The sequence below is a fragment of the Mesoplodon mirus genome (assembly GCF_964341445.2).
Source record: "Mesoplodon mirus genome assembly, chromosome: 3".
NCBI classification, from domain to species: domain Eukaryota; kingdom Metazoa; phylum Chordata; class Mammalia; order Artiodactyla; family Ziphiidae; genus Mesoplodon; species Mesoplodon mirus.
The window spans coordinates 31,953,197-31,976,851 of record NC_138978.1 but is presented as its reverse complement, the minus strand read 5'-3'; the positions used below and the strand labels follow the sequence as shown (position 1 = coordinate 31,976,851).

The window sequence follows — 23,655 nt, the reverse complement described above, 5'->3', positions numbered from 1 at the left end:
TGTGTCTGCTTTTATGACAATATCATACTGTTTTGATTGTCATAGCTTTGTAATATAGTTTGAAATCAGAACGTGTGATGCCTTAAGCTTTTTCTTCTTTCTCAAGAGTGCTTTGGCTATTTGGGGTCCACCCTGTAACTCCTTATTATTCTTTATTTTTTCCAAAACCTTTATCACTATCTGATATTATATATTTATTTACTTATTTGTTTTTGTCTATCTTCTGCTACAAGACTATAATCTCCCTAAGAGTAGAAACTTTGTTTCAAACTGTACTTTCTGTGCCTGACCTGCAGAGAAGTCAGGCATAGAGGGTAGAAGTTTATTTTATCTTTTGCTGCATAGCAAACCATACTAAAATGTAGTAGCTTGTTTATTTAAAGCCCATGATTCTGTAATTTGGCTAGATTTAGTTGGTCAGTTCTTCTTTTCATCTGACCTTTGGTAACTCACATGGCTGCATTCATCTGGAGGTTCAGTGGGACTGGATGGTCCAAGATGGTAAAATCTAGTAGTTAACTGTTGGCTGAAGTGCCTTGATTCTCCTCTATTTGGCACATCCAACAAGATACCTTGTGTTTCTTAAATGATGGCAACAGTGTTCTAAGATAATAGAAGTGAAAACTGCAAAGCTCGTTAAGGTTTAGCCTCAGAAGCTATCTATACAATGTTACTTTCACTAGATTCTGTTGATCAATGCAAGTAACAAGGACAGCCCAGATGCAAGAGATCAAAAATTAGATGAGAGGTGCAGCAAAATCACATTGAAATCACAAAGAGCTGTGATTATTCTAACAATCTATTACAAAGCTCAATAAAGGTTTGTGGGGCTTCCCTGGTGGTGCAGTGGTTGAGAGTCTGCCTGCTGATGCAGGGGACACGGGTTCGTGCCCCAGTCCGGGAGGATCCCACATGCTGCGGAGCGGCTGGGCCTATGAGCCATGGTCTCTAAGCCTGCGCATCCGGAGCCTGTGCTCCGCAACAGGGGAGAGGCCACAGCGGTGAGAGGCCCGCATACCACAAGAAAAAAATAATAATAATAATAAATAAAATATAAAGGTTTGTGAAGTGAATGAATGTATTATTATATCATGTCTCAAGTTCCATGCTTCATATTCAAGGTCTGCTGTGATCTTGCTTCCAGGGCACAAATAGCATATCTTCCCCAAGCACTCATCAAATCTGCTCTATTATTTATTTATTTGTATGTGTGTTTTATCCTCACAGAAAGCACATTATCTTGTTCTCTTGGTATATCCCATGTATCTATCAGATATCCAGGCTCCAAGGAGACACTCTGTTGGTCTTTAATGAGTTTAATTTAACTTAACAACCCTGACATCTTATCCCCTACCTTCCATTCCATCATCATGAAGTCACTAGTTGAACAATTCCCTGAAAATCTTATCATTATTCCAGTCTCCATGCTTTTACTCATTCCATTTTCCCCACCTAAAATACTCTTCTTCTTCCTCTTTGCTTATTTTAGTGTTTCTCACTGACATTTAGCAACTTCGGCCCTACCCACTAAATTCCAGTAGAGGCAGGGTCATTATGACAACCATGATAAATCCCCTGGTTAAATATCACTAGTAGACTATCCTTTGGGCCTACAGTGGGAACAATATTGTTTTGTCTGTCCAGTACCACCTCCTGTCTTAGGAAGTGTTCCTTCCCCACTCCAACTACATCGTTTTTGAAGAAGTTACTCTATTCCTGTAAGTCTGTGCCCTTCTAGGTACAGCTGAATTATCTGGCATGTCTGAAGAAGGTCAGGCACTAGCCTACCCAATTTGCTGAAATTTAATAGAAATTAGGAGTGGAGCAGACCCGTTGTGTCCTTCTGTAATGGAATCCCTTTCCTCCAAACATACATATATGGGTTGACCCCAAGTGCTGAGGATGCTAATATCTAAATAAACAATGCTCACACCAAAAGCAATTAAGTTTCTATAAAGCTTAGGGTAGGGTTGGGTTGTGAAAAACACTTGGGTTTTTACAAAAACTGAAGCAAAAAGCCTGGGCAGAAAACTGAATAAAGCAGGGCAGAGGAATTTCTCTTATACATTTTTCCTGGGTAGGTAGCTAGAAAGGAAACGGGAATTGAAGAGAAAATATATGAATGGAGTACTAAAAGCTGCTGAATTAAGGTTTTGGATGCTGCACAGATAGAAGTTTGGAACTAGAAAGGAGATAAGGACCTGTGCCTGGGGAATATCTCTTCAGTCACCAGAAAAGCTAAGAGAGAGAGCTCCAATGAGGACAAGGGGCAGACAGGGGTGACCTGGGAAGGGGAAACCTTTTATTCTACGTATTAACTTGTGCCAAGCTAAAGTGAGTCTGTACTTGAAATTAGTGACCTATATTCTCAATTTTGGTGACTGGCGCCCTAATTTGTCACTCAAGCAATCTAGAAACCTAAGAGTCACTAGTTTTACATTGACTCTATTGTCTCTTGCCCCTCAAGGTTAATCATCAACAAGCCCTGTCAATTTTGCCTCTTTTTTTCCAATCCATCTCCTCCTCTCTATTGTTACTACCATTGACCTAGTTCAGGTCCCTATAATCTCCCACCTAGACAACTGGTCTTCCTGCCTGCAGTTTAATCCCCTTCCAATCCATCCTTCATATGCTGCCAGAATAATCTTTCTCAAGCACATATCTAACCATGTTGCCCTCCTTCTTAACAACACCCCCATCCACCAGCTGCCCAGTTCATACCGTCTAAAAACTAAACTCTAAGCATAGCACTCCAGAATTTTTGTGCCTTGTTTAACTTTCAGCCTTCATTCTGGCCATCCATCCCCCTCCCCCAAACACACACTTCTGTGCTCTAGACACACTGACCTACTTTCAGTTCCCCAACACGACATGCTTTATCAAGCCCCTACACATACCTGGAATACCTTCTCCTCCTCATGCCAGCCTGAAGAATTCCAATCCATCTTTGAAACTCAGTTCAGGCATCATGTCCCCCTGAATTGCCCCAGACAAAATCAGTTTCCCCTCCTTCAGGGCCCCCACAACTGCTTGTATACTCTTCTTCCATTACACATGCCTAGTTACTTGCCTGTCTTCAACCAGCAATGGGAAACTCTCTGAGAACAAGACTATATTTTATTTATCTTCATATTCTCTGTGTCTAGCGTAGGCTTAAATAGGGGCTCAAGGTTGTTGAAGGAATAGATGGATATTTGATACTTTTTGGTACTTTAGGTTACCAAAAGTTGCAGTAAAGGAGCTTCTGCGTACAAAATAGCTGATGGTGTGTGTGCTGTCATGCGTTGGAAAGAGGCCCTGGTATTGTTTGGGGTTTTTTTTTAGGTGTATTTTAATAATTCATTCGACAATGATTTATTAATCATCCACTATGTGTCAGGTCCTGTGCCATTTTTAAAGGTCAGTGGATACTGGACATCAAGCAAGAAAAATAGCCTTGGCCTTCAAGCAGGTACTCTCCAAGAAAGCTTTACAACTATATGGAATTACAGTACAAAATTATTTTTGAAAGCAGATTCTGGGAGATGTAATTATTTTACCATTCCAAAGGAAAGTTTAAACAACTTGCTGAATAATTTTAAAATGAAGGGAAAAAAAAGGATAGAGTGGCTACAGGCTACAGGTAATAGATGGAATGACATGACCAATCCCTGCCACATGGTGGCAGTGCTTCTCCAGGGATGAGGATTTAGTGGCCTAGGACTTCAGAAAAGCATGTTCTCACACTAACTCCAGAGGAGGAAGAGTACTAAAAATTTAACATGGTGAACTCTCTCAATTTGCAGAAAAGATGAAGTAAAACATATAATTTAATCAACTTTCTCCCTCCAAACTTTCGTGGGCCTTTGGAATCTGCTTTTATTTGTTGGCCAGCAAGGAAATATAAATAGAACTTTGGACTGGGCTGAGCGTGTTGAATTACAAGGCTTATTTTTTCATAATTGCTTTCTTATATTGATTTTTTGTGATCTAATGATAGATTCTACTAGTGAAACAATTTCTCAAATTCTATGACCAAAATAAGTGTGTCAGCACTGTAAAGTATTTCCTGTAGAGTACCCTACTTCCAGGTGCTCTGCCAATCAAACCCATTTGAGAATCATGATCTAATCCAATGTTTTCTAATTACAAATAAAGAAAACAAGGCTCTGAGAAGCTAAATGACTTACTTAAGACCACAAAGCCATTTATGCGATAGGTTCAGGCTCATCCTTGCAAAGTGAACACTCCAGATCTTTCCCTCACTGCCATCTATCAACTTCATAAACAGAGCTTGTTGGATGATTAATCTTGAGAATCAAGAGACAGAGCCGTCAACGTGACTTCCAGATTTCTGAACTGGTAACTTGGAGTACGGTGTTATATTCTCACCAAAACTGAGAATATAGATTGCTAATTTCAAACACAGACTTGCTTTAGCTTGGCACAAGTTAATATATAGAATAAAAAGTTTCCCCTTCCTAGCGCACTCCTTCCACCTGTTGTCCAAATCAGAGCTCTCTTAGTTTCTCAGGTGACTGAAGAAGTGCTCTCCACAGAAAGGAAAATGCTAATCGTTCTGAAAATGTTAATGTCAGGAGTGTCACCTCATGTATTCACTTCCCAGAGGGAATTCAAGAATAATATAGTTGTCAAGCGACTGAGTTAATTAGATTAACAAATATTGATTGATTTCTCTACCATGATCCAGGTATGTTCTAAGCCCTTGGTTCTCAAACTGTGATCGCCATACCAGCTGCTTTAGCATCACCTAGGAACTTGTTAGAAATGCAAATTCTTGGCCCTCACATCAGACATACTGAATCAGAAGTTCTGGGAATGGGGTCCAAAAATCTGTTCTTACAAGCCCATCAGGTCATGCTGATGCATGCTCAAGTTTGAGAATGACTATTCTAGATCAGGAACATATGGTGTTAAAGAAAAAAAAATGCTTGTCATCTTGAAGCAACAATATACAAACACACAAAAATAAAACTTCAGGCAGAGGTAAGTGCTATCAGGGAAACCAGTACAGGGGATGGAGGGAGAATGTAGAGGGTGTGCAGGCAAGGTCCCTCTGAGGAGTATGAGCACTGGACTCAGACTGAGCAGGGTGTGAATATTGGCTCCACCAGTTACTAGCCTTTGAAAGGTTTAGTTTCCTCATCTGCTAAAATGGAGATAGTATTATTACCTTACAAAGTTACTCTAAAGATTAAATAAGATAATGCTTGCAAAATTCTTGTAACTGTTTCTGTCTCAAGGTAAGCCCCCAATAAATGTTACCCCTCCAAATATGAGGGAAAAGTGTGTAGATGTATATTTAGGAATCATCAATGTAAAAATTAATAGTAAAGTGCGTGAAAAGGTGGATAGACTGAGATGTGAGAGAAGAGGATGGAAGATGGGATCTTGTTGGTGGGAGCAGACATGGGTTGAAAGGAGGTGAAGAAATGAAGATGAGGAGAGAGAACTTTTATCTGAACTCAGCTAAAGCTGGAAACTTGGAAGAGGAGGCCAGTGGATAGGGTGACTAACCATCCTGGTTTGCCTGGGACTGAGGAGATTCCTGGGAGGTGGGACTTTCAATGCTAAAACTGGGCAAGTCCTGGGAAAACTGGAATGAGTTGGTCACCCTGTCAGTGGATAGGATCATGGCCGGTGAAGTGGGGGAGGTAAATGTGACCTTTCGTTCTTGGTGCACTCATATCTTCCTTACGGTAATCTTGTAAATATCTTCCAGTAGCTAGACTCAGCAAGAATCTGGAGGGCAAGGGAGCTCGAATAATGCAGTGGGGAGAAGTCAGCCTTGCCTGGACAGAGCAGGATAAGGAAAGAGAGAGAATGGACTTCACAGGGCAAAAAGATAGTAACCAGGACAATGACAAGGGATTAGAACTGTCTGGGATTAGTCTGACTCCAGACCTTTTATTTTTTTTCCTGCCTTGTCCAAAGAGTATGGAGGTGGGATGAGTGTGTGTTTTCTGCATACTCGAATTAACCTTAAATAAAATAATAAAGGTTATCCAAGGATATTCTTTGGTATCTGAGCAGCCCACAAAACTTTTCTTTTTTGATGTCCAGTGGCGTGAGTGCCATGTACAAGAAGGAGCAGGTGGGATCCAGCTGCTCCAGGAAAGGAGGTCCTGGAGAAAATCCCCACGGGGATGACTTCAGGTGCCCAGGGATCTTCTCCTGGCTCACTTCCCGCCTGCGGGCTTACTCCTCAAAACGCGCTTGATGGGAGCTGCCGCGCTACGGTAAAGGTCAAAGGTCAAAGATCACTGCTCGCACGGTAACTTCTTGCAAGGCCAGAGGGTCTGGCCGCCAGGCAGCCAGGACACCTCCAGCCTCCCCCTGCCTCAGTTGACAAGAGGAGCCGCGACCCGCCAACCTAACCCAGATTATATTCAACGGGCCGGCCGAAGGAGCTTCGATTGGTAGGACAGGATGGGGGCGTGGCCTCATATGGAAAGCCTCCTCCGGATTGGTGCAAATCGTTGAGGGCGGAGCCTCCACTCCGGCTGGGCGCGAAAGCTCGAACGCCGCTGCCTGGCAGGAGACTGCGGGAGCAGCTGTGTCCCGGGTGGGGGAAGCGGAGACCTGCTTCTTCCCGAGCGGCGTGCTGCGGAGGCCGGAGTCATGACGGGAGAAGTGGTTTCCGAGGTGAGTTTATGCACTTGCCTCTATCTGAAGCTGCGGAGGGCCGGCGCGGAGTGGGGGGTGGGGCAGGGGTAGGGGTCGAGCTGGCCGAGTGGGTCGTGGAGCCTGGGAGGACTACAGCTCCCGGCGTGCACCGCGGCGGCTCGGCTTCGCGGCCCAGAGGAGATAAAACCACGGGCCCCGCGCGCTCGGGACCCCGCGGTCGATCCCGGCGCTGGGGTCCCCGCGCCTCGGTCCCCTCGGGGAGGTTGCTCCTGGTCTTTGCGGCGCGCGCAGCCCGCCGCCAGCCTCTGATCAGCCTCCTCATCCCGCCCCTTTGGCGCGTTTCCTGCGGCGGGAGCTCTTCCTCCAACTGCGCCCCAAAAAGGAGGAAGGACCAGGCCGAACCGGGCCGCCAGGGTGAGAGGCAGCATTAACTGTAAATGGACGACAGGAATCTTAGAGACTTCGAAATTGGGTCTGGAAGAGGCCTCTGAGGTCATCACACAGGGTCCCGAGAGGTGAAGGTACCAGTCTCGGAGCCTTCCGGGAGGAGACTGGCTGGTCGCTGTCGGAATTGGCGTAGAAACGACATCTGTTTCCAGATCTGTGTTCTTTTCTGGGGCTGGGACTGGAGTGAGACACTCGTCTTGGAAGCAAAATTTAACGGGGCGCTTCAAGATAATTTTAAAAATTTATTTTTACTGAAGTATAGTTGAATTATAATGTGTTAATTACTGCTGTACAGCAAAGTGACTCAGTTGTACATATATGTACATTCTTTTTCTTATTCTTTTCCATTGTGTTGATCACAGGGTATTGAATAGAGTTCCCTGTACTATACAGTAGGACCTTGTGGTTCAAGATAATATTTTAATGCAGTATTTTTAAAAATAAAAATCAATGCAAAAAATTCTATTATTTGATTTTGAACAAAATACCAAACTTTGAAATGAAGACAAGATCCGACCCTGTGTTTGCACTACTCTGTCTCACTCACCTCACACTCATCCTGGCCCTGGTTCAAAAAAAGCAAGCAGCTGACCTCATGAGTCATAATTTGCCCATTCGATTTTTTATTTTAATATTGCACTAAAATATCTTGATTACTGAGTGTTTTGAGACCTTCTAGCCTCACCCTGTTCCTGGCCCTGACTTGCTGGTTCTGCTGCAGATTGCCAAGAATACAGTGATTAAGAGTATCACCATGGGGCTTCCCTGGTGGTGCAGTGGTTGGGAATCTGCCTGCCAATGCAGGGGATACGGGTTCAGGCCCTGGTCCGGAAGGATCCCACATGCTGCGGAGCAACTAAGCCCGTGTGCCACAACTGCTTAGCCTGTGCTCTAGAGCCCACGAGCGACAACTACTGAGCCCACGCACCACAACTATTGAAGCCCGTGCTCCTGGAGCCTGTGCTCCGCAACAGGAGAGGCCGCCGCAGTGAGAAGCCTGTGCACCACAACGAAGAGCAGCCCTTGGTCGCTGCAACTAGAGAAAGACCGCGGGCAGCAACGAAGACCCAATGCAACAATCAATCAATCAATCAATAAATAAATCTATATTAAAAAAAAAAAGAGTATTACCATGTATTGAGCAATGTGGTTACCTGAACTCAGTTTCCATATCCACAAATAGTCTTACTGCTTTCCATTGTTGGGAGGATCATCAGCATATACATCATGATCCTCACTGATATTCCTCCATTTGTGTTATTTTTGGTTATAATTTTAATAATTGTACTAAATATTCAAATCAATTTAATAGTTGTTTGAGAAACCATTAGGGTGAGGCCTTGTGACCTATTACATTGCAGATGTATTTTCCCCCTTATTAATAAGTTGATTCAGAGTTCTATGAACTAAGCGTGGTCACTAACTAGTCAAGTCACCCAACATACCCCCGTCTCCTTAGATTTTTCACTTGTGACTTAAAAAAATTTTTTGGGGGGGCTGAATTTCAGACATAAACATCGAAAGGCTGTTATAATGAACCCATCACCTAACTTCAACAATTATCAAATCATGCCAATCTTGTTTCATTTATACCCCCACCCACTTCCCCCCTTACTGGATTATTTGGCAGCAAATTCCACACATATTTCATCCACAGATATTTCATCATGCATCTCTAAAAGGTAAGGGCTTTCCAAAAAAGATAACTATATTATTACCATACCTAAAAAATTTAGAATTATTGCTTGATATTAAATAACTAATCAGTGTTCAGATTTCTTTGACTCATACATATACTTTCAGTTTGTTTGAATTAGAATCTGAACATGGCCCCTGCATATTGCAGTCGGTGATATGTGTGTGTGTAAATATCTTAACTCTCTCTATAAGTCCCCCTCCCCCTCTTTTTTCTTGCAGTTTACTGTTAAAGAAACCACAGAGTTTGTCCTATAGGGTTTCCCACATCTGGATTGCCGGTGATGTTATTTATCATGTCATCTGGATACACTGAGAAACAGTTCACACAGTAAAATGCAATAAGTGCTTGATTCTTTAAATTTATTTACCACAACTCAAAGAGTTGGTCCTATAATATCCTTCAAAGGTGAACAATGAATTTTGTTTTTTTGTCCAGTAATTCTTTTTTTTCTTTTATAAATTATTTTATTTATTTATTTTTGGCTGCGTTGGGTCTTTGTTGCTGCGCGCGGGCTTCCTCTAGTTGCTGCGAGCGTTGCAGTGCGTGGGCTTCTCATTGCGGGGTCTTCCCTTGTGGAGCACGAGCTCTAGGTGTGCGGCTTCAGTAGTTGTGGTACATGGGCTCAGTAGTTGTGGCTCTTGGGCTCTAGAGTGCAGGCTCAGTAGTTGTGGCTCATGGGCTTAGTTGCTCTGCGGCGGCATGTGGGATCTTCCTGGACCAGGGATTGAACCCGTGTCCACTGCATTGGCAGGCGGATTCTTAACCACTGCGCCACCAGGGAAGCCCATGTCCAGTATTTTTTTTGTGTGTGTGTGTGGTACGCGGGCCTCTCACTGTTGTGGCCTCTCCTGTTGCGGAGCACAGGCTCCGGACGTGCAGGCTCAGCGGCCGTGGCTCAAGGGCCCAGCCACTCTGCAGCATGTGGGATCTTCCTGGACTGGGGCACGAACCCGTGTCCCCTGCATCGGCAGGCGGACTCTCCACTGCGCCACCAGGGAAACCCATGTCCAGTAATTCTTAATGTCATCCTTTTGTTAAACCACTGTATTGGTTTTTCCTTATTTCATCCTGATGATCCCATGATAATTTGTGTATCTTTATGTACTTAGAGCTTTCTGTCACCTGATGGTTAATACAAAGTATATTCTCATTTTCTAGGTTCACCTAGAAATCAATGATTCAAAACTCATTTCACAAGAAGAAGCAGATAGTCCTTCAGACAGTGGACAGGGCAGCTGTGAAACAGTTGGGCTCTTGAGTGAACAAGGTTTGTAACAGTCAGTACTTTTATTTTTAGGAATAGAATGTGGCAGCTTGGGTTGTAAGGGGACTGGATTAATTTCATTATTCTCTGATTTATTAAATTATTAATGCTTAACCTTGTTTGTTCTGTTTATTATAAAAGCAAAATAATAGTGCTTGGACCCTTTTGAAAATAACCATTTCTATTATATTATTGAATGTATAAAGTGTCTAGAAGATACCATATTGCCTGGTTGAATGCATTCATCCTATAATAAAAGGACTTTTAACATCTGCCAGAAGGATCAGAACAGCTTTACACATTGTAATATATATAATTACATTTCTTAGTAAGAGATATTTTTCCAGGGAAAATGTTTTTCAAAATATAGTTTTAGATTTGCTTTGCTACAGTCAGTTCTTAGTGTTAGTTACATAATTTCACAAGGTGATATATCACTTGGATAATTGGATATGTTTTTGAGGAGTACGGGGACTAGGAAGAAGGCCAATGATGGTAGACTCTAAAAAAAATTGTGTTTCCTCCAGATTCAGATGAAGAGATATTTGTGAGTAAGAAATCGAAAAGCAGGAAGGTGCTACAAGAGAGTGATTCTGAACGAGAGGGCACAAATGCCTCTCCAGAGAAAACTACCTATGACGATATAGAGGAGGAAGATAAGGAGAACTTACATGCTGGAAAAAATGGAAAAGCCAGAAGGATTTACAGAACTCTGATGAACAGTGATGAGAGTGACATCGAGGAGTCTTTGTGTCAGGAAAATCTTGAAACCCAAGTGACACCTTGCTTAGAGCTGAGTCTCCAACCTGAAAACTCTGTGGATTTTACAGTTGACAGAAAGATTTCCAAAAAACCCATACATGCTAAAGAAGGAATTGGAGGAAAAGCAAAAGTAAAATCAAAGCGAAGACTCGAGAAAGAGGAGAGAAAGATGGAGAAAATTAAGCAGCTGAAAAAGAAGGAAACAAAAAATGAGGTGGTACATTTAAAAGAATAATTTGCTGTTTCTAAGGCAGGTTAATGTTTTAGAAAAAGTTGCTTTTAGGAAAAAAAGTTGCTTTTAGTCCTTGAGGTTGTTTCTGCACTCAGGATATACCTTCGAGTTGATTGTCTTGCAATGAGGTATGTGATTTCAAATCTGTTGGTCTCATTCTCCATTTTGGATATGAGAGGACACCTTCCAAATAAATGGGTTTCTGATTTTCTTTGTGAGCACGTGGAGTTATTCTTTGCTGTTTCTGATCTGATGAAAATTAACTTTCATGGGATTTTTCATGCCTCCATCAGTCAAAAGTCTTGTTTGCTAACTGGAAAAACCATTCTCAAATTTTATAAGCTAGTTGCTTAATGAAGTATTTAATTGACTTTTCAAAAACAAGTGTACTATTTATTAAGTTAGTTTTGGACAATTGTGTAAAATCACAGCATGGACTTCAAAGGATGACTATGGATTAAGAACCAGTGATAATGTTCTCGGATGCCATATACTTGTCTGTTGATGAAGCATGAGCTTTTTCTGTCTTGATGCAAACTGCTATATGCTGTTGTAAAACATTGGATTTGAAAATGATTGGATCTTGCTTTTTCTTTGTGTTACCCAGGAAGATGATGTGAAACAGCTATTTAATGACAGTGGCTGTCTACTTGTGGATAAAGACCTTTTTGAAACTGGGTTGGAGGAGGAAAATAACTCTGCATTAGAAGATGAAGAGTCATTAGAATCAATAAGGGCAGCTGTGAAAAACAAAGTAAAAAAGCACAAGGCAAGTAAAAGATGACTGCAATTAGAGCTAACCCACTGCTTCTAACCTTTGCTTTGTTTTCTGATTTACTGTTGGAACCTTAATTTTTTTTTTTTAACTGAAGAAAAACACATGTCAATTGATTTAAGTTTTTCAGCTGTTAATTTTGGAATTATGCAGTACAAGTGATAGACGTGCTACCTTGTTTGGGAACTAGTATTTTCATTCCCCTAATAAGAATGTTGAGGAAAGTAAGATACTTTATGTTTTGTAAGAAACAGGTAAAAAAGGGGTCAGAGATGTAAATTTTATAATCTGATGGCCTCTAGGAAATGAACCTATAGGGTTTCAGGAAGGGTATCAAAGAGAAGCATCAGTCAAAGCATCGTTGTCCTGAGTGTTTGGAAGCATAATCATTCTTCCTGAGATTAGCTTCCTGGAAGTCATTGTCCCTCCTTAGGGAAAGATGTAATAGAGAGGTGTAAGAAATGAGGGCCCATTGGAGACAACTAATGTGTTTTCTAGGCATTAGAGGCTGCTGTGTGTCTAACATTTTATATTTGATACTTATTGATTTATCATTAATATAGTGTGACGTGATGTTGTAGTGCAAAAGCAGTCTTTGCGTAAGCAACATCCTCTTGTGTCAGTTTAATTTTTTTCCCTGTTAATCCATTTGCAATCTTCTCTTTTAGAAAAAGGAACCATCTTTGGAGAGTGAGGTCTATTCACTTGAAGAAGAAACTGAGTTATCAAAAGGCACCACGAGGAAGGTGACATAGAGCCCTATATAGTTGTCATGTTGAGCTCTTTTCCCAGGAGATTGTGGGTTTTTCAGGAACTTTATTGTGTCTATCGTATTACCCTGATTCCTAGGATATTGCTTTGTACATAGTAGGGACACAAATATGAATTGGATTGAATTAATTCTATGAGACTTGCAAATAAATGAGCTCCTGAAGTTTATATTGTTTTGATCTTACTAATGCTTACTGTTCCCTCTCCATCCTCTTTTCTTGGAGAGAGCAGACTTTTAAGGGATGAATATCTATCAGTCTTTCTGGATAATAGCATTAATGTAGTCTCACTTTTTGTTTTCTTTAAGGAAAGAAAAGCAGCCAAGTTAAGTAAGGAAGCATTAAAAAAATTGCATAGTGAGACTCAGCGCCTTATTCGAGGTAAAGAACCCTGTATGGTAAACACTGAGGCAAATCACATTATTTCTTTGTAAGCTCAACTTGGATGTTGGGGACTTTCCTTTTCTTTTAACAATCTTAATATGAATGAGATTATAATAATCAAGTTTAGAATTGATCTTGATGAATGGCCATCGTTCTGAAGCCCCTGGAACATTAGTATAAACTGAGAAAATTTCCGGAACTGTAGTGGTGGTAATGAGGGAGTTTTTTAAAGGGTTTTTTATGGCCTGGCTGCATCAGGATCCCTTTTACAAACCTTTCAAATTTATGAATTCTTAGGCCCCACAGAAATTCTGATTCAGTAGGCTTGAAATGAGGTCCAAGAATCTCTATTTTTAAAAAATTACTGGATCAATTTGATTTCACAGCTAGTTTTAAAAGCCACTGGTCTTCAGGGAATTTTTTTGTAGTTGGATCCTGCTTTTATTAAAGGCAGGATTGTTTTCTATTTCTGGGGATGGCTTTGGTTGTTTAGTTAACTGATTGTAAAGTGACATTTCAGAATGTACAGTATATGTATTTGCTTGTTTTGTTCCATTTTATAGAGTCTGCACTTAATCTTCCATATCATATGCCTGAGAATAAAACTGTTCATGAATTCTTCAAACGTAAACCCCGGCCCACTTGCCAGGGAAATGCCATGGCACTACTGAAGTAAGAAGCTTCTTTCCTTGTGATTATAATTTTCATAAATATTCAGTTTTGAGGCAAACACCTGGTGTAAAGAGTTCAGATTCCTCACTTCCTTAAAATTGATTTAAACGATTCATTACGTACTAAGGGATAAGAATGTTTCACGTTTAGGATAATTTTCAACTCCAGGTTATTTTCCCTTCTCTAGGTCATCTAAGTATCAGGCAAGCCATCACAAAGAAATCACAGACACTGAAAATACAACTGAGATAAATAGTGACCACCATAGCAAAGATTCTGAGCAGACAACAGGTGCAGGATATGAAATGGAAATTAATGCACTCCCTGCACTTTCAAAGGAACCCCAGATCACTGCTGGATCAGATGAGTCTTGCAATAAGGATTTGACAGGAAGTGAAGAGCTAGAAATTCCCGAGAAACAGGAGCAGAGTGATGCTAGACCTTCACCTGGGGACATCTCGGTGGCACAACAGGAATGCAGCTTCCTTGGGAATAAGGACAGTGAGGAGTATCAGGCTGGAGGGCTTGTGGCACCTGAACCTTGTGCCCTGGAGGAAGAAGAAGGCCTGAAAAAAACAGAAGAAGCAGATGAGAAGGTGGAAGAGCCCCACCAGCAAACTAAATCAGCAGCAGTGGTGCCACCTGAAAAAGTGAGGAGGTTCACTGTGGATAGACTGAAGCAACTGGGGGTAGATGTTTTCATTCAGCCTCGGCTGGGTGCTGACAAAGATTCTTTTGTGATACTTGAAGAACCTGAAACCAACAGAGGTAATCCTTTGAATTGTGAGGAGCTTCTCTAGAGTGATTTGTTCTGGCAGCTTTCTAGCATTTGCCACTGTGGAGGACAGGGAATACAGGAGAAACAAATAATCACACATGGTCTTATTCTACAGATGTACCAGATAGCAGATAGAAATCATTTAGATACACTTGGCAGGGTACTAGAATGTTCTAAACCTTGTTTAAATGGAAACCTGTTGATAGTTAATGTACAAAGCAGGGTACCTTGCTGTTGTTTTACGGTATGACTTTGATAAAAGCATTATTCAGTTTTTCACAGTTAGAAATATCTTGGTTCAGCAAATTGTCTGCAAAACTGAATTTCTTTCCTTTTCATTCATTCAACAAGTATTAAACTATCCACTACATGCAAGTTGCTGTAAGGCATACTTGAGAAATCTGACGTTTATCCTACACTTAAGGTACTTATGCTCTAGCCAGGGAGATAAGAAGTAGGCAAATAACAGTAATACAAGGAGGTGACATCTTCTATCATGAACATGTGTCACTGATAATTGGAAAAAGTTAAATAACACGGAGAAAAGGGAAGAGTATTCTTTGCCGAAAGAAACATTTAGAGTAAAGAATCATAGGAGTAAAGAGGAGGGATAAGTTTCTTACAGTAGGTGATTAAAGAATAAGTGGATGTAATTGCTTGTTCACTACCTTCCCCTTTATACCTTGAGTAGGGATCTCCTGGCTTGTTCCTTACTCTGTCCCCCGTGCTTCCACAGTGGATGACACATTGTAGGCAGCCATGTTTACTGAATGAATGAATGAATGAATGAATGATCCTTCAAGAGAGAAATCAAGTATTACCCACATTGGGTAGACTTCCTGACATGTCGGTAAAATTAGGTGTTCCCTCCTCTGCAATGTGATATGATAATTAAGAGCTTAGGCTCTATAGCAAGGTTGGGATCTGAATCTGGATTACACTACTCACTGTTTAAACTTGAGTCTGCTATTTGACCTCTCCAAGGCATCTTTTTAAAAAACTGAAATAATGCTATGTGGTTCACAGGGCTTTAGTGAAGATTTGTTGAAATAATGCATACAAGTGGATAGCATAAAGAAACGCTCAGGGCTTCCCTGGTGGCGCAGTGGTTGGGGGTCCGCCTGCCGATGCGGGGGACACGGGTTTGTGCTCCGGTCCGGGAGGATCCCGCATGCCGCGGAGCGGCTGTGCCCCTGGGCTGTGGCCGCTGGGCCTGCACGTCCAGAGCCTGTGCTCTGCAGCGGGAGGGGCCCCAGCGGTGAGAGGCCCGCGTATCGCAAAAAAAAAAAAAAAGAAAAAAAAAAGAAACGCTCAAATGGTGGCTGCTTTTTCTATTATCAGTGAAATTATTTACATCAAGACTCCTTCATTAACTAACATGGTCGGCAGGTGCTAGGTCAGCCACAGTATCAGTCTTTGTTGATTGCATGGGTGGACTTTGCGGAAGTGGAGAGAAGGACGTTCTTAGAAGGGACAGAAAGAGCTCTGTGTGGTGCATATTGGGAGGACGTGTAAGTCAGTTTGACCAGAGCCGTTGGTGGGGGTGGAAGGGTTTTGTAACAACTAGCATAGCTCTGTTAGCAAAGAAGCGTGGAAATAAGCTGTTGTCCAGAACAGGGAGAGAAAGTTTTGTTGTGTGGGACTAGAAGTTATCTAAATAGTCTCAGACTAAAAGGTGCGGTAGAACTTTTTGAGTACTTACTATACTAATACTGTGAAATTTTGTTATATGGGACTAGAAGTTTTCTAAACAGTCTCAGACTGAGAAACAGAAGAGGGAAGAAACCTTTTTTTTTTTTTGCATACCTACTATATTAGACACTGATAGATCTTTTTATTAGTTATCTTTCTTAATTTTCATAGCCCCAGATATTATTTTGCACATGAAGAGCCTGAGGTTTGGAGAGGTTGGGTAATTTTTCCAACATTACACTTGGCTTATACAGGGAACTAGCACCATGCCTGGCTCATAGTAGGCACTTATTTTTAACTCAGAATATGTTTTCCTTCAGAAATAGTATTTGACATGGATATTGGGTTTCCAGATCAGCCTGTTTCATAATATATGAAGTTAGGATCAACATTTGTTCATTCATGCCGTAAACTTTTATTTAGCATGGTGTTGGGTGCTGTGTATGCAAGTAAGATGTAGTCCCTTCTCACAAGGAAATTAAAGCCTAGTAGGAGTAACAGGCAGAAAAATTGGATGTTAAGTGCTGTGCATACTTTGAGCCTAGAGAAAGTTCCTCACAGGGAGTCAGGGAAGCTTCTGAAAGGAGCTCATACCTGAGCTGAGTCCTGAAAGCTGAGTAGGAGATACCAAGGCAGAGAGGTGAGGGAGGGCTTTCTTGGTGGAGGGGACGGAGCTACAAAAGACACAAAGACAAGAGAAAGCTCTGGTTAGCTGAAGTGAAGATTGCAAGGAGGTTGGTGACTAGAGGCCAGATCATGCAGGGCTTTTAGGTGGAGACATGAGCTGGAGCAGAGACTTTTCACTTAGAGAGGAGATGAAAGGTGTTGGGAAGAGACGATGGAGGGAGAGGAGCTTGACCAGGGGTTGTATAGTGAGGAGGGTGGTGGTTGAGTCACGTGGTAAAGGGCAAGGAAAAGGGGTGCTCCAGTGGGTTGGGGGATGAAGAGTTCTGAGGGACCTGGCTTTCTCCAGAAGAATGAAGGCAACTCCTGCCTCACTCTTATTTAAGGTCCTGAGTAAGCTTCCTCCCCTTCCACTTCTTTTATTTTTTTGGCACCAGTGATGAGCTGCCTATTTCTGTTCCCTTTCCACTGCCACTACCTGTTGCTTCCACCTTACTGAAATAATATAAAATGGGATGCAGACTTACAGCTTCTCTCCCTACTCTTTGGTTTGCAATGTAAACATGCCATCCTTTGGAATTGGGTTTTTTCTACTAATAAATAATGTTAGGGACTCAGAATAAAAAGGTTTCTTTCCAGTTCTTCTCTTTTTCTACTAAGACTCTCTAGGGAGGGAAAACCCACATCTACATGCCAAGCACAAAACTACTAAAGTATGATTTGAGCGCATTTTAGAAAAAGAGCCAAACTTGGAGTATCTTGGACATTTTATCATGGAAGAGAACGCACAGCATGTGAAAAGAGCCAGCATCCCTCAACCCCAAAGGAGCTTTTCTTCCTCTCCTTTCCTTTCTGTCAGCTCTTCTACACCGGATCCCACTATGGTATGATTGACTTGTTAAACAGTGAGAGAGGTAACAGCTAGCTGAGGGAGAAAGGAAAGAAAGTTCTGAGCAATAGCAGTGGGGAAGAAGGGAAAGGCCCTGTTGCTATTAGACCATTGAACTCATACTACATGTGTGTGTGTGTGTATTCATATTCCTGTTTATATACAAGTTGGGCGTGTGGTACAGGGACCACTTCTAACTGGGATTTCCTTTCTGATTGTACGGATTATATCTGTAAAATTTTCACAAAGAAACTTTTCCAGTCCTGCCGCTGACTTACATCACTCATTGCATTGATTGTTATTTTTTTTCCATTTTTTAAATTGACCTTACTCGTATTTAGTGAGATTGCTAATAAGCAGTGAAATGTTCAAAGAAGGGAATTTTTTAAAAGGAGACTGAAACCCATGAGAAATTAAGCCCTTGAATAATTGAGGAGTATGGTATTTTTTCTACCAGCTTAATACTTTTAAAAAAAGAATTGCACATATTTATTTTTATTTTTATTTTTTTAACATCTTTATTGGAGTATACTTGCTCTACAATGGTGTGTTAGTTTCTGCTTTATAACAAAGTGATTAGTTTCTGCTTTATAACAAAGTGAATCAGCTATACATATACATATATCCCCATATCTCCTCCCTCTTGTGTCTCCCTCCCACCCTCCCTATCCCACCCCTCTAGGTCACAAAGCACCGAGCTGATCTCCCTGAGGAATTGCACATATTTAGAAACTTCATTGTAAATTTCTACCCTAAAATGAGTTTTGAAGTATATTGAGGAAGTTGCAGCAGTCCATTAGTTTGGCTTAAGTTATATGAATTGGACACAGGTGTTGGTAGCAAAGGAGATTTTGGTATTTCTCTGTGTGTGTTTTTTTCCCTACAAGTTTGTTGAACTTAAAAAACACAGCTTGTAATTCTTAACTGGAATCTTAAAGGCAAACTGACATACTGGTTGGCGTTTTGTTTAGAACTGGAAGCCTTGAAGCAGCGTTTCTGGAAGCATGCTAATCCAGCAGCCAAACCCAGGGCTGGTCAGAAGGTGAATGTGAACATCATAGTGAAAGATGTGGGCACTGATGGAAAGGAAGAGCTCAAGGTAGATACGGTACCTGTGACTTTGGCAGCTGAGAAGCTAGATGGAGCTAGCCACACAAAACCAGGTATTTGTGTTCATGGGGGTTTCTTGGTTTATTTTTTTGGCTGGGGGCGGGGATGGGTGCCTCACTCTTTGTACTCTGGCAGGTCTTTATGGCTACTGAAGACCCTACAGTGAAACGTTATAGAATCTTTTTCCTTGGAGACTTTGGAGATGGGACAGCAGTACCTCTAGCCTGATTCATGTGTGTAGCATTACCTAGTTGTGTGGGGTGGGTAAGAGGAATTATTTCTTAAACTAGCCTTTGTCTTATTGTTTAAAAAAAAGTATCCATTGTAGAAAATACATGGAATAAACAAAAAACTTCTACAGTTCTCTATCAGAGACATCTTCTGTAACCATGTGTTATATCCTTTTAAACTTTTTACATGTATTTTTTAAACAGACAGTACATGTCTGTTTAAAAAATAAAACAGTAATGCAGTCATACTGTGCATTCTGCTTTGTAATCAGTATTAGGGACAGGTCTATTGTTTCCACTCCCACTTTGAAAATACGAGTAATATATCACATAGAAAAAAATCAAAACACTGAGGAAAAGACATAAAATGAAAACTTAGTCTTTCCAAAGGTAACTTAACAATTTCTTGTGTGTTCTGGGAAGATTCATATGCATATGCCATTGTGTGTGTGTGTGTGTGTGTTTGAGTGAGAGTGAGAGAGAGAGAGTGAGAGAGAGAGACATTGAACACTTATACTCTCTGCCAGGCACTGCTCTAGGTGCTTTACAGCAAATAACATTAGTGTCCTTATTTTATATGTGAAGAAACTGATATACAAAACATTTAAACAACTTGTGCAAATTTATATAACTAGTAAGTAGTAGAGCTAGCAGCCTAATCCAGACCACCTAACTCAAGAGTTCAGATACACATATTGCTTTGGGGGCTTTTTTTTTTTTTTTAACAGCTGCGTGATATTCCTTTGTGCAAGTATAACATGATTTGTTTAACCATACTCCTGTTAATGGACATTGTGTTTGTTTCAGTTTTGGTGTTTCATACAATATTGCATCCTAGTATCACATATATGTTAGTAAATTTTGATGCAAAATTCCTTACAGTGGAATCAGTGAGTCAAAAAAATATATATATATATATATCATTCCCATTGTCCTTCAAAATAGTTGCACCGATTTACACTCTGAATCATGGTGTATAAGAGTTCCTGTTTCTTCCGGTTAATAACGGATATTATCAAGCCTTCAAATTTTTGCCAAATATATAAAAAATGGTATCATTATTTTGATTTGTATTTGTAATGAGAAGGGATGGTAAGCATTATTTTTTAAAATAATTTTTAATTTTATTTTTGGCTGCATTGGGTCTTTGTTGCTGTGCTCGGGCTTTCTCTAGTTGTGGTGAGCGGGGGCTACTCTTCATTGCGGTGCATGGGCTTCTCATCCCGGTGGCTTCTCTTGTTGCAGAGCACGGGCTCTAGGTGCACGGGCTTCAGTAGTCGTGGCCTGTGGGCTCAGTAGCTGTGGCTCATGGGCTTAGTTGCTCCACGGCATGTGGGATCTTCCTGGACCAGGGCTCGAGCCTGTGTCCTCTGCATTGGCAGGCGGATTCTTAACCACTGCGCCACCAGGGAAGCCCTTAAGCATTATTTTAATTTTATTTACAATATATGTTCATTTTTCTGTGAACTACCAGTTCATATCGTTTGCCCATTTTACTCTTGAGTTGTTTCTCTTTTTCTTTAATGTGGATAAATGTATCAATATTTTCCTTCATGGCTTCTGAACCATAGACTTTTGAAGGCCCACTCCCCCACCCATCTTTTTTTTTTTTACCCTTTTAAATAATAATTTTATAATCTCTGTAATATATTATCCCAGGGTGTAGAACATAATTATGGAAGTTATCTCCTACACTCAATTCATGATATTCTCCATTTGTTAAGATAACAAAAGCCTAGACTCCTAAGGTCTCTGATTTTCCTTTTGGGATGTGTCTAGAACACCTCTGGAGTTGCCTAAAGTAGACATTTTGTTGTTGTAGTGTGTAGTTGGTCATTACGTCTAAAGCATCTCTTCATATTTCTGTTCAGGGGAAAAGCTTCAGGTGCTGAAAGCTAAGCTGCAAGAGGCAATGAAACTCCGAAGGTCTGAGGAGCGCCAAAAGCGCCAAGCATTACTTAAGTTAGATAATGAAGATGGATTTGAAGAAGAGGAGGAGGAGGAGGAAGAAATGACGGATCAGTCCGAGGAAGACGGAGAAGAGGAGGGAGAGGAAGCTTTGGAGGAAGAAGAGGCAAAAGAGGAGGAAGAGGAGGAAGAAGGCAATCAGGAGGTTTCTGGCAATTATGTGATTTTGTTACTAGGTCATGATGAATAAGGAAGAGAGAAAATCAGATTTGAGTAAGAATATAATGAGCATGTTCAATTGTATAAGAGATTTCAGGGGCAGAGATAAATGTAGCTCATATGTACTTAAATATTAGTGCTTTCAGTCCTTTCAGCACGAGGGAACACCTGCAGTTCACAGAGCCATAGCCTTGGCTTCTACCTGTTGGTTTGCATATTGCACCATCATGCTAATATCGAAATGGCTTTGTATTAATAGAGATTTTATCTTTGTTGTTCATTTAGGTTTCTCTATTCAGAATAAAAAGCACTTTTAACCTTGGCCAAATTGAGGTCTGGAATAAATTCTCAGACAGCCCGAGACCTTCCTGAGTTAATTTTATTCTTTGTTGAGGAAGATATTTGTAGAAGGGCCTCTTGCCCTTTTTCTATAGTATTGTTTTCCACCTAGAGAAGACAGATGGTGATAGGACTTTTGGTATTAGAAAAAAGAAAATCGTCCTTGTTTGAACACTGGAGTCATTTAAAAGAACGGGTTAATGTTTAACCCTGGGTAAAGGAAGAGGAAAGCCGTGGCTGAACTGGGCAGGATGTCATAGTTTGTGGTTGGTTGGAGGTCAGTAGTTGTCCTGCAATCTCAGGCTAATCATGTAACCTTTCACTGACTCAATAAAATGATAATCCAGTTCTTTCATGATCTTGTGGCAGTTTGGGGAGGGTAAAGGTAAAGTAACATAAGTATAAAAGAGCTTTAGAAGTGTTAGCATAAATTGTGTTAATGATAATGGTTAGACTGAGCTTCCTTCAGGTTTACCTTTTCAGATTTAAGATGTGACTTGTAACTAAGCAGCCATATTTCAGGCTGACAGTGTGTTTGCTTGTAAATTTTTTGACTTGTATTATTCTGTTTTGGGGTTGTGTGATTGGTAAAGATTGCAGAATTCCTTCTCGGTAGTGAAGAAATAGAAACCAAAGATGAGAAAGAAATGGATAAAGAAAACAATGATGGCAATGGTGAAATTGGCAAGGCAGTTGGCCTTCTCTCTGTCCCCAAGCCTCTCTTGTCAGATTCTACCTTCCTTCTATTTAAGGACAACTCTTCCAAGATGGGGTAAGTAATTCTCTCTAAGGAAAGATAAGATTCCCTGGTATTTGCCCCTCTAGTAGGAAGCAGAAACAGATACTCAAACAATTTACCTTCTTATTTTGTAGTTACTCTGCTAGTGAAGAAAAATCAGAAATAGATGAAAACTCAGGCAAAAGACCTAGCAAACTAGGTAAGTAGTGACTCTTTCGTAGAACGTGACTTTTCTCTGATCCTCCAGCTTTGACGCTTAAGGACTACAATTCCTTAAGGTTCCATTTTTCGGAACCCTAGTGGACTTTTCCCAGTCTTACCTGTGGCAATGACAGGAATTTATGAATTAGAATATTTTTCTTGGTCCAGTTTTTGAAAACTTACATGCAGTTTCTTTACAGTTGACCATGAGCATGTAATAGGTCCTTAGTGACTATGTGTTCATTGAATGAAACATGAAACATTTCTATCATATGTAGATCAAAGGAAGATATGTAAGTGATTGGATAATGGAGAGAATGATCATAGGCATTAGGCAGAAAGACAGGAACTTTCAGGTGTCACTTAGCTCACAGTGATAAACCCTGATTATATAATGTTATCTTAGTACCATAATTGACCTTTTTAAAAAAAAATTTATTTATTTTATTTATTGATTTTTGGCTGCGTTGGGTCTTCGTTGCTGTGCGTGGGCTTTCTCTAGTTGCGGTGAATGGGGGCTACTTGTCGTTGTGGTGCGCGGGCTTCTCATTGCGGTGGCTTCTCTTGTTGCCGAACAAAGGCTCTAGGCACACGGGCTTCCATAGCTGTGGCATGCAGGCTCAGTAGTTGTGGCTCGTGGGCTCTAGAGCGCAGGCTCAGTAGTTGTGGCGCACGGGCTTAGTTGCTCCGCGGCATGTGGGATCTTCCCGGACCAGGGCTCGAACCTGTGTCCCCTGCATTGGCAGGCGGATTCTTAACCACTGCGCCACCAGGGAAGCCCCCGTAATTGACCTTTAATGTAATGTTTTGGAACATGTAACTTGAGAGGTTTGCCAATGGGTCTTACCTGACAGTTTCATTCTCAACTCTTTTTCCTAAACAAATCTAACTTATTTCTGGAATCATGCACTTAAAAGTTATTTCTCTTTAGATGAAGATGATTCATGCTCATTACTGACAAAGGAGAGCAGCCACAATAGCAGCTTTGAGCTGATAGGCTCCACAATTCCATCCTATCAGCCTTGCAACAGACAAATAGGCCGTGGGACCAGTCTTTTCCCTACGGCAGGAGGATTCAGATCTCCTTCCCCTGGACTATTTCGAGCCAGTTTGGTCAGCTCAGCTTCTAAGGTAAGATGGCAGTGGTTTTCTAATCTCCTTCCGCTTTTGCTTCCCACATTGTTAATGAAGTGTGTCCAAGCCAACAACTCCCACCACATTGTGTATGTTTAGTTTAAAAAAATCCACCCCTTTGTGTATTTTTATATATATATATAAATTTATTTTATTTGTT

At 41.0% G+C, this 23,655-nt stretch overlaps 1 protein-coding gene across 1 annotated transcript in view; it reads left to right on the top strand.

Moving 5' to 3' along the window:
- Positions 1–6,517: 6,517 nt before the first annotated feature.
- The window catches only part of CLSPN (claspin), a 28,531-nt gene continuing 11,393 nt past the window's right edge, over positions 6,518–23,655 (top strand). The window contains exons 1-13 of the mRNA XM_082615303.1: positions 6,518–6,645; positions 9,932–10,040; positions 10,565–11,013; positions 11,639–11,800; positions 12,475–12,552; positions 12,885–12,957; positions 13,524–13,632; positions 13,820–14,400; positions 18,587–18,778; positions 20,827–21,068; positions 22,015–22,193; positions 22,295–22,359; positions 23,293–23,492. Coding sequence (XP_082471429.1) covers positions 6,622–6,645; positions 9,932–10,040; positions 10,565–11,013; positions 11,639–11,800; positions 12,475–12,552; positions 12,885–12,957; positions 13,524–13,632; positions 13,820–14,400; positions 18,587–18,778; positions 20,827–21,068; positions 22,015–22,193; positions 22,295–22,359; positions 23,293–23,492 — 2,463 coding nt within the window. The 5' untranslated portion in view covers positions 6,518–6,621. The remainder of the gene's footprint in view (positions 6,646–9,931; positions 10,041–10,564; positions 11,014–11,638; positions 11,801–12,474; positions 12,553–12,884; positions 12,958–13,523; positions 13,633–13,819; positions 14,401–18,586; positions 18,779–20,826; positions 21,069–22,014; positions 22,194–22,294; positions 22,360–23,292; positions 23,493–23,655) is intronic.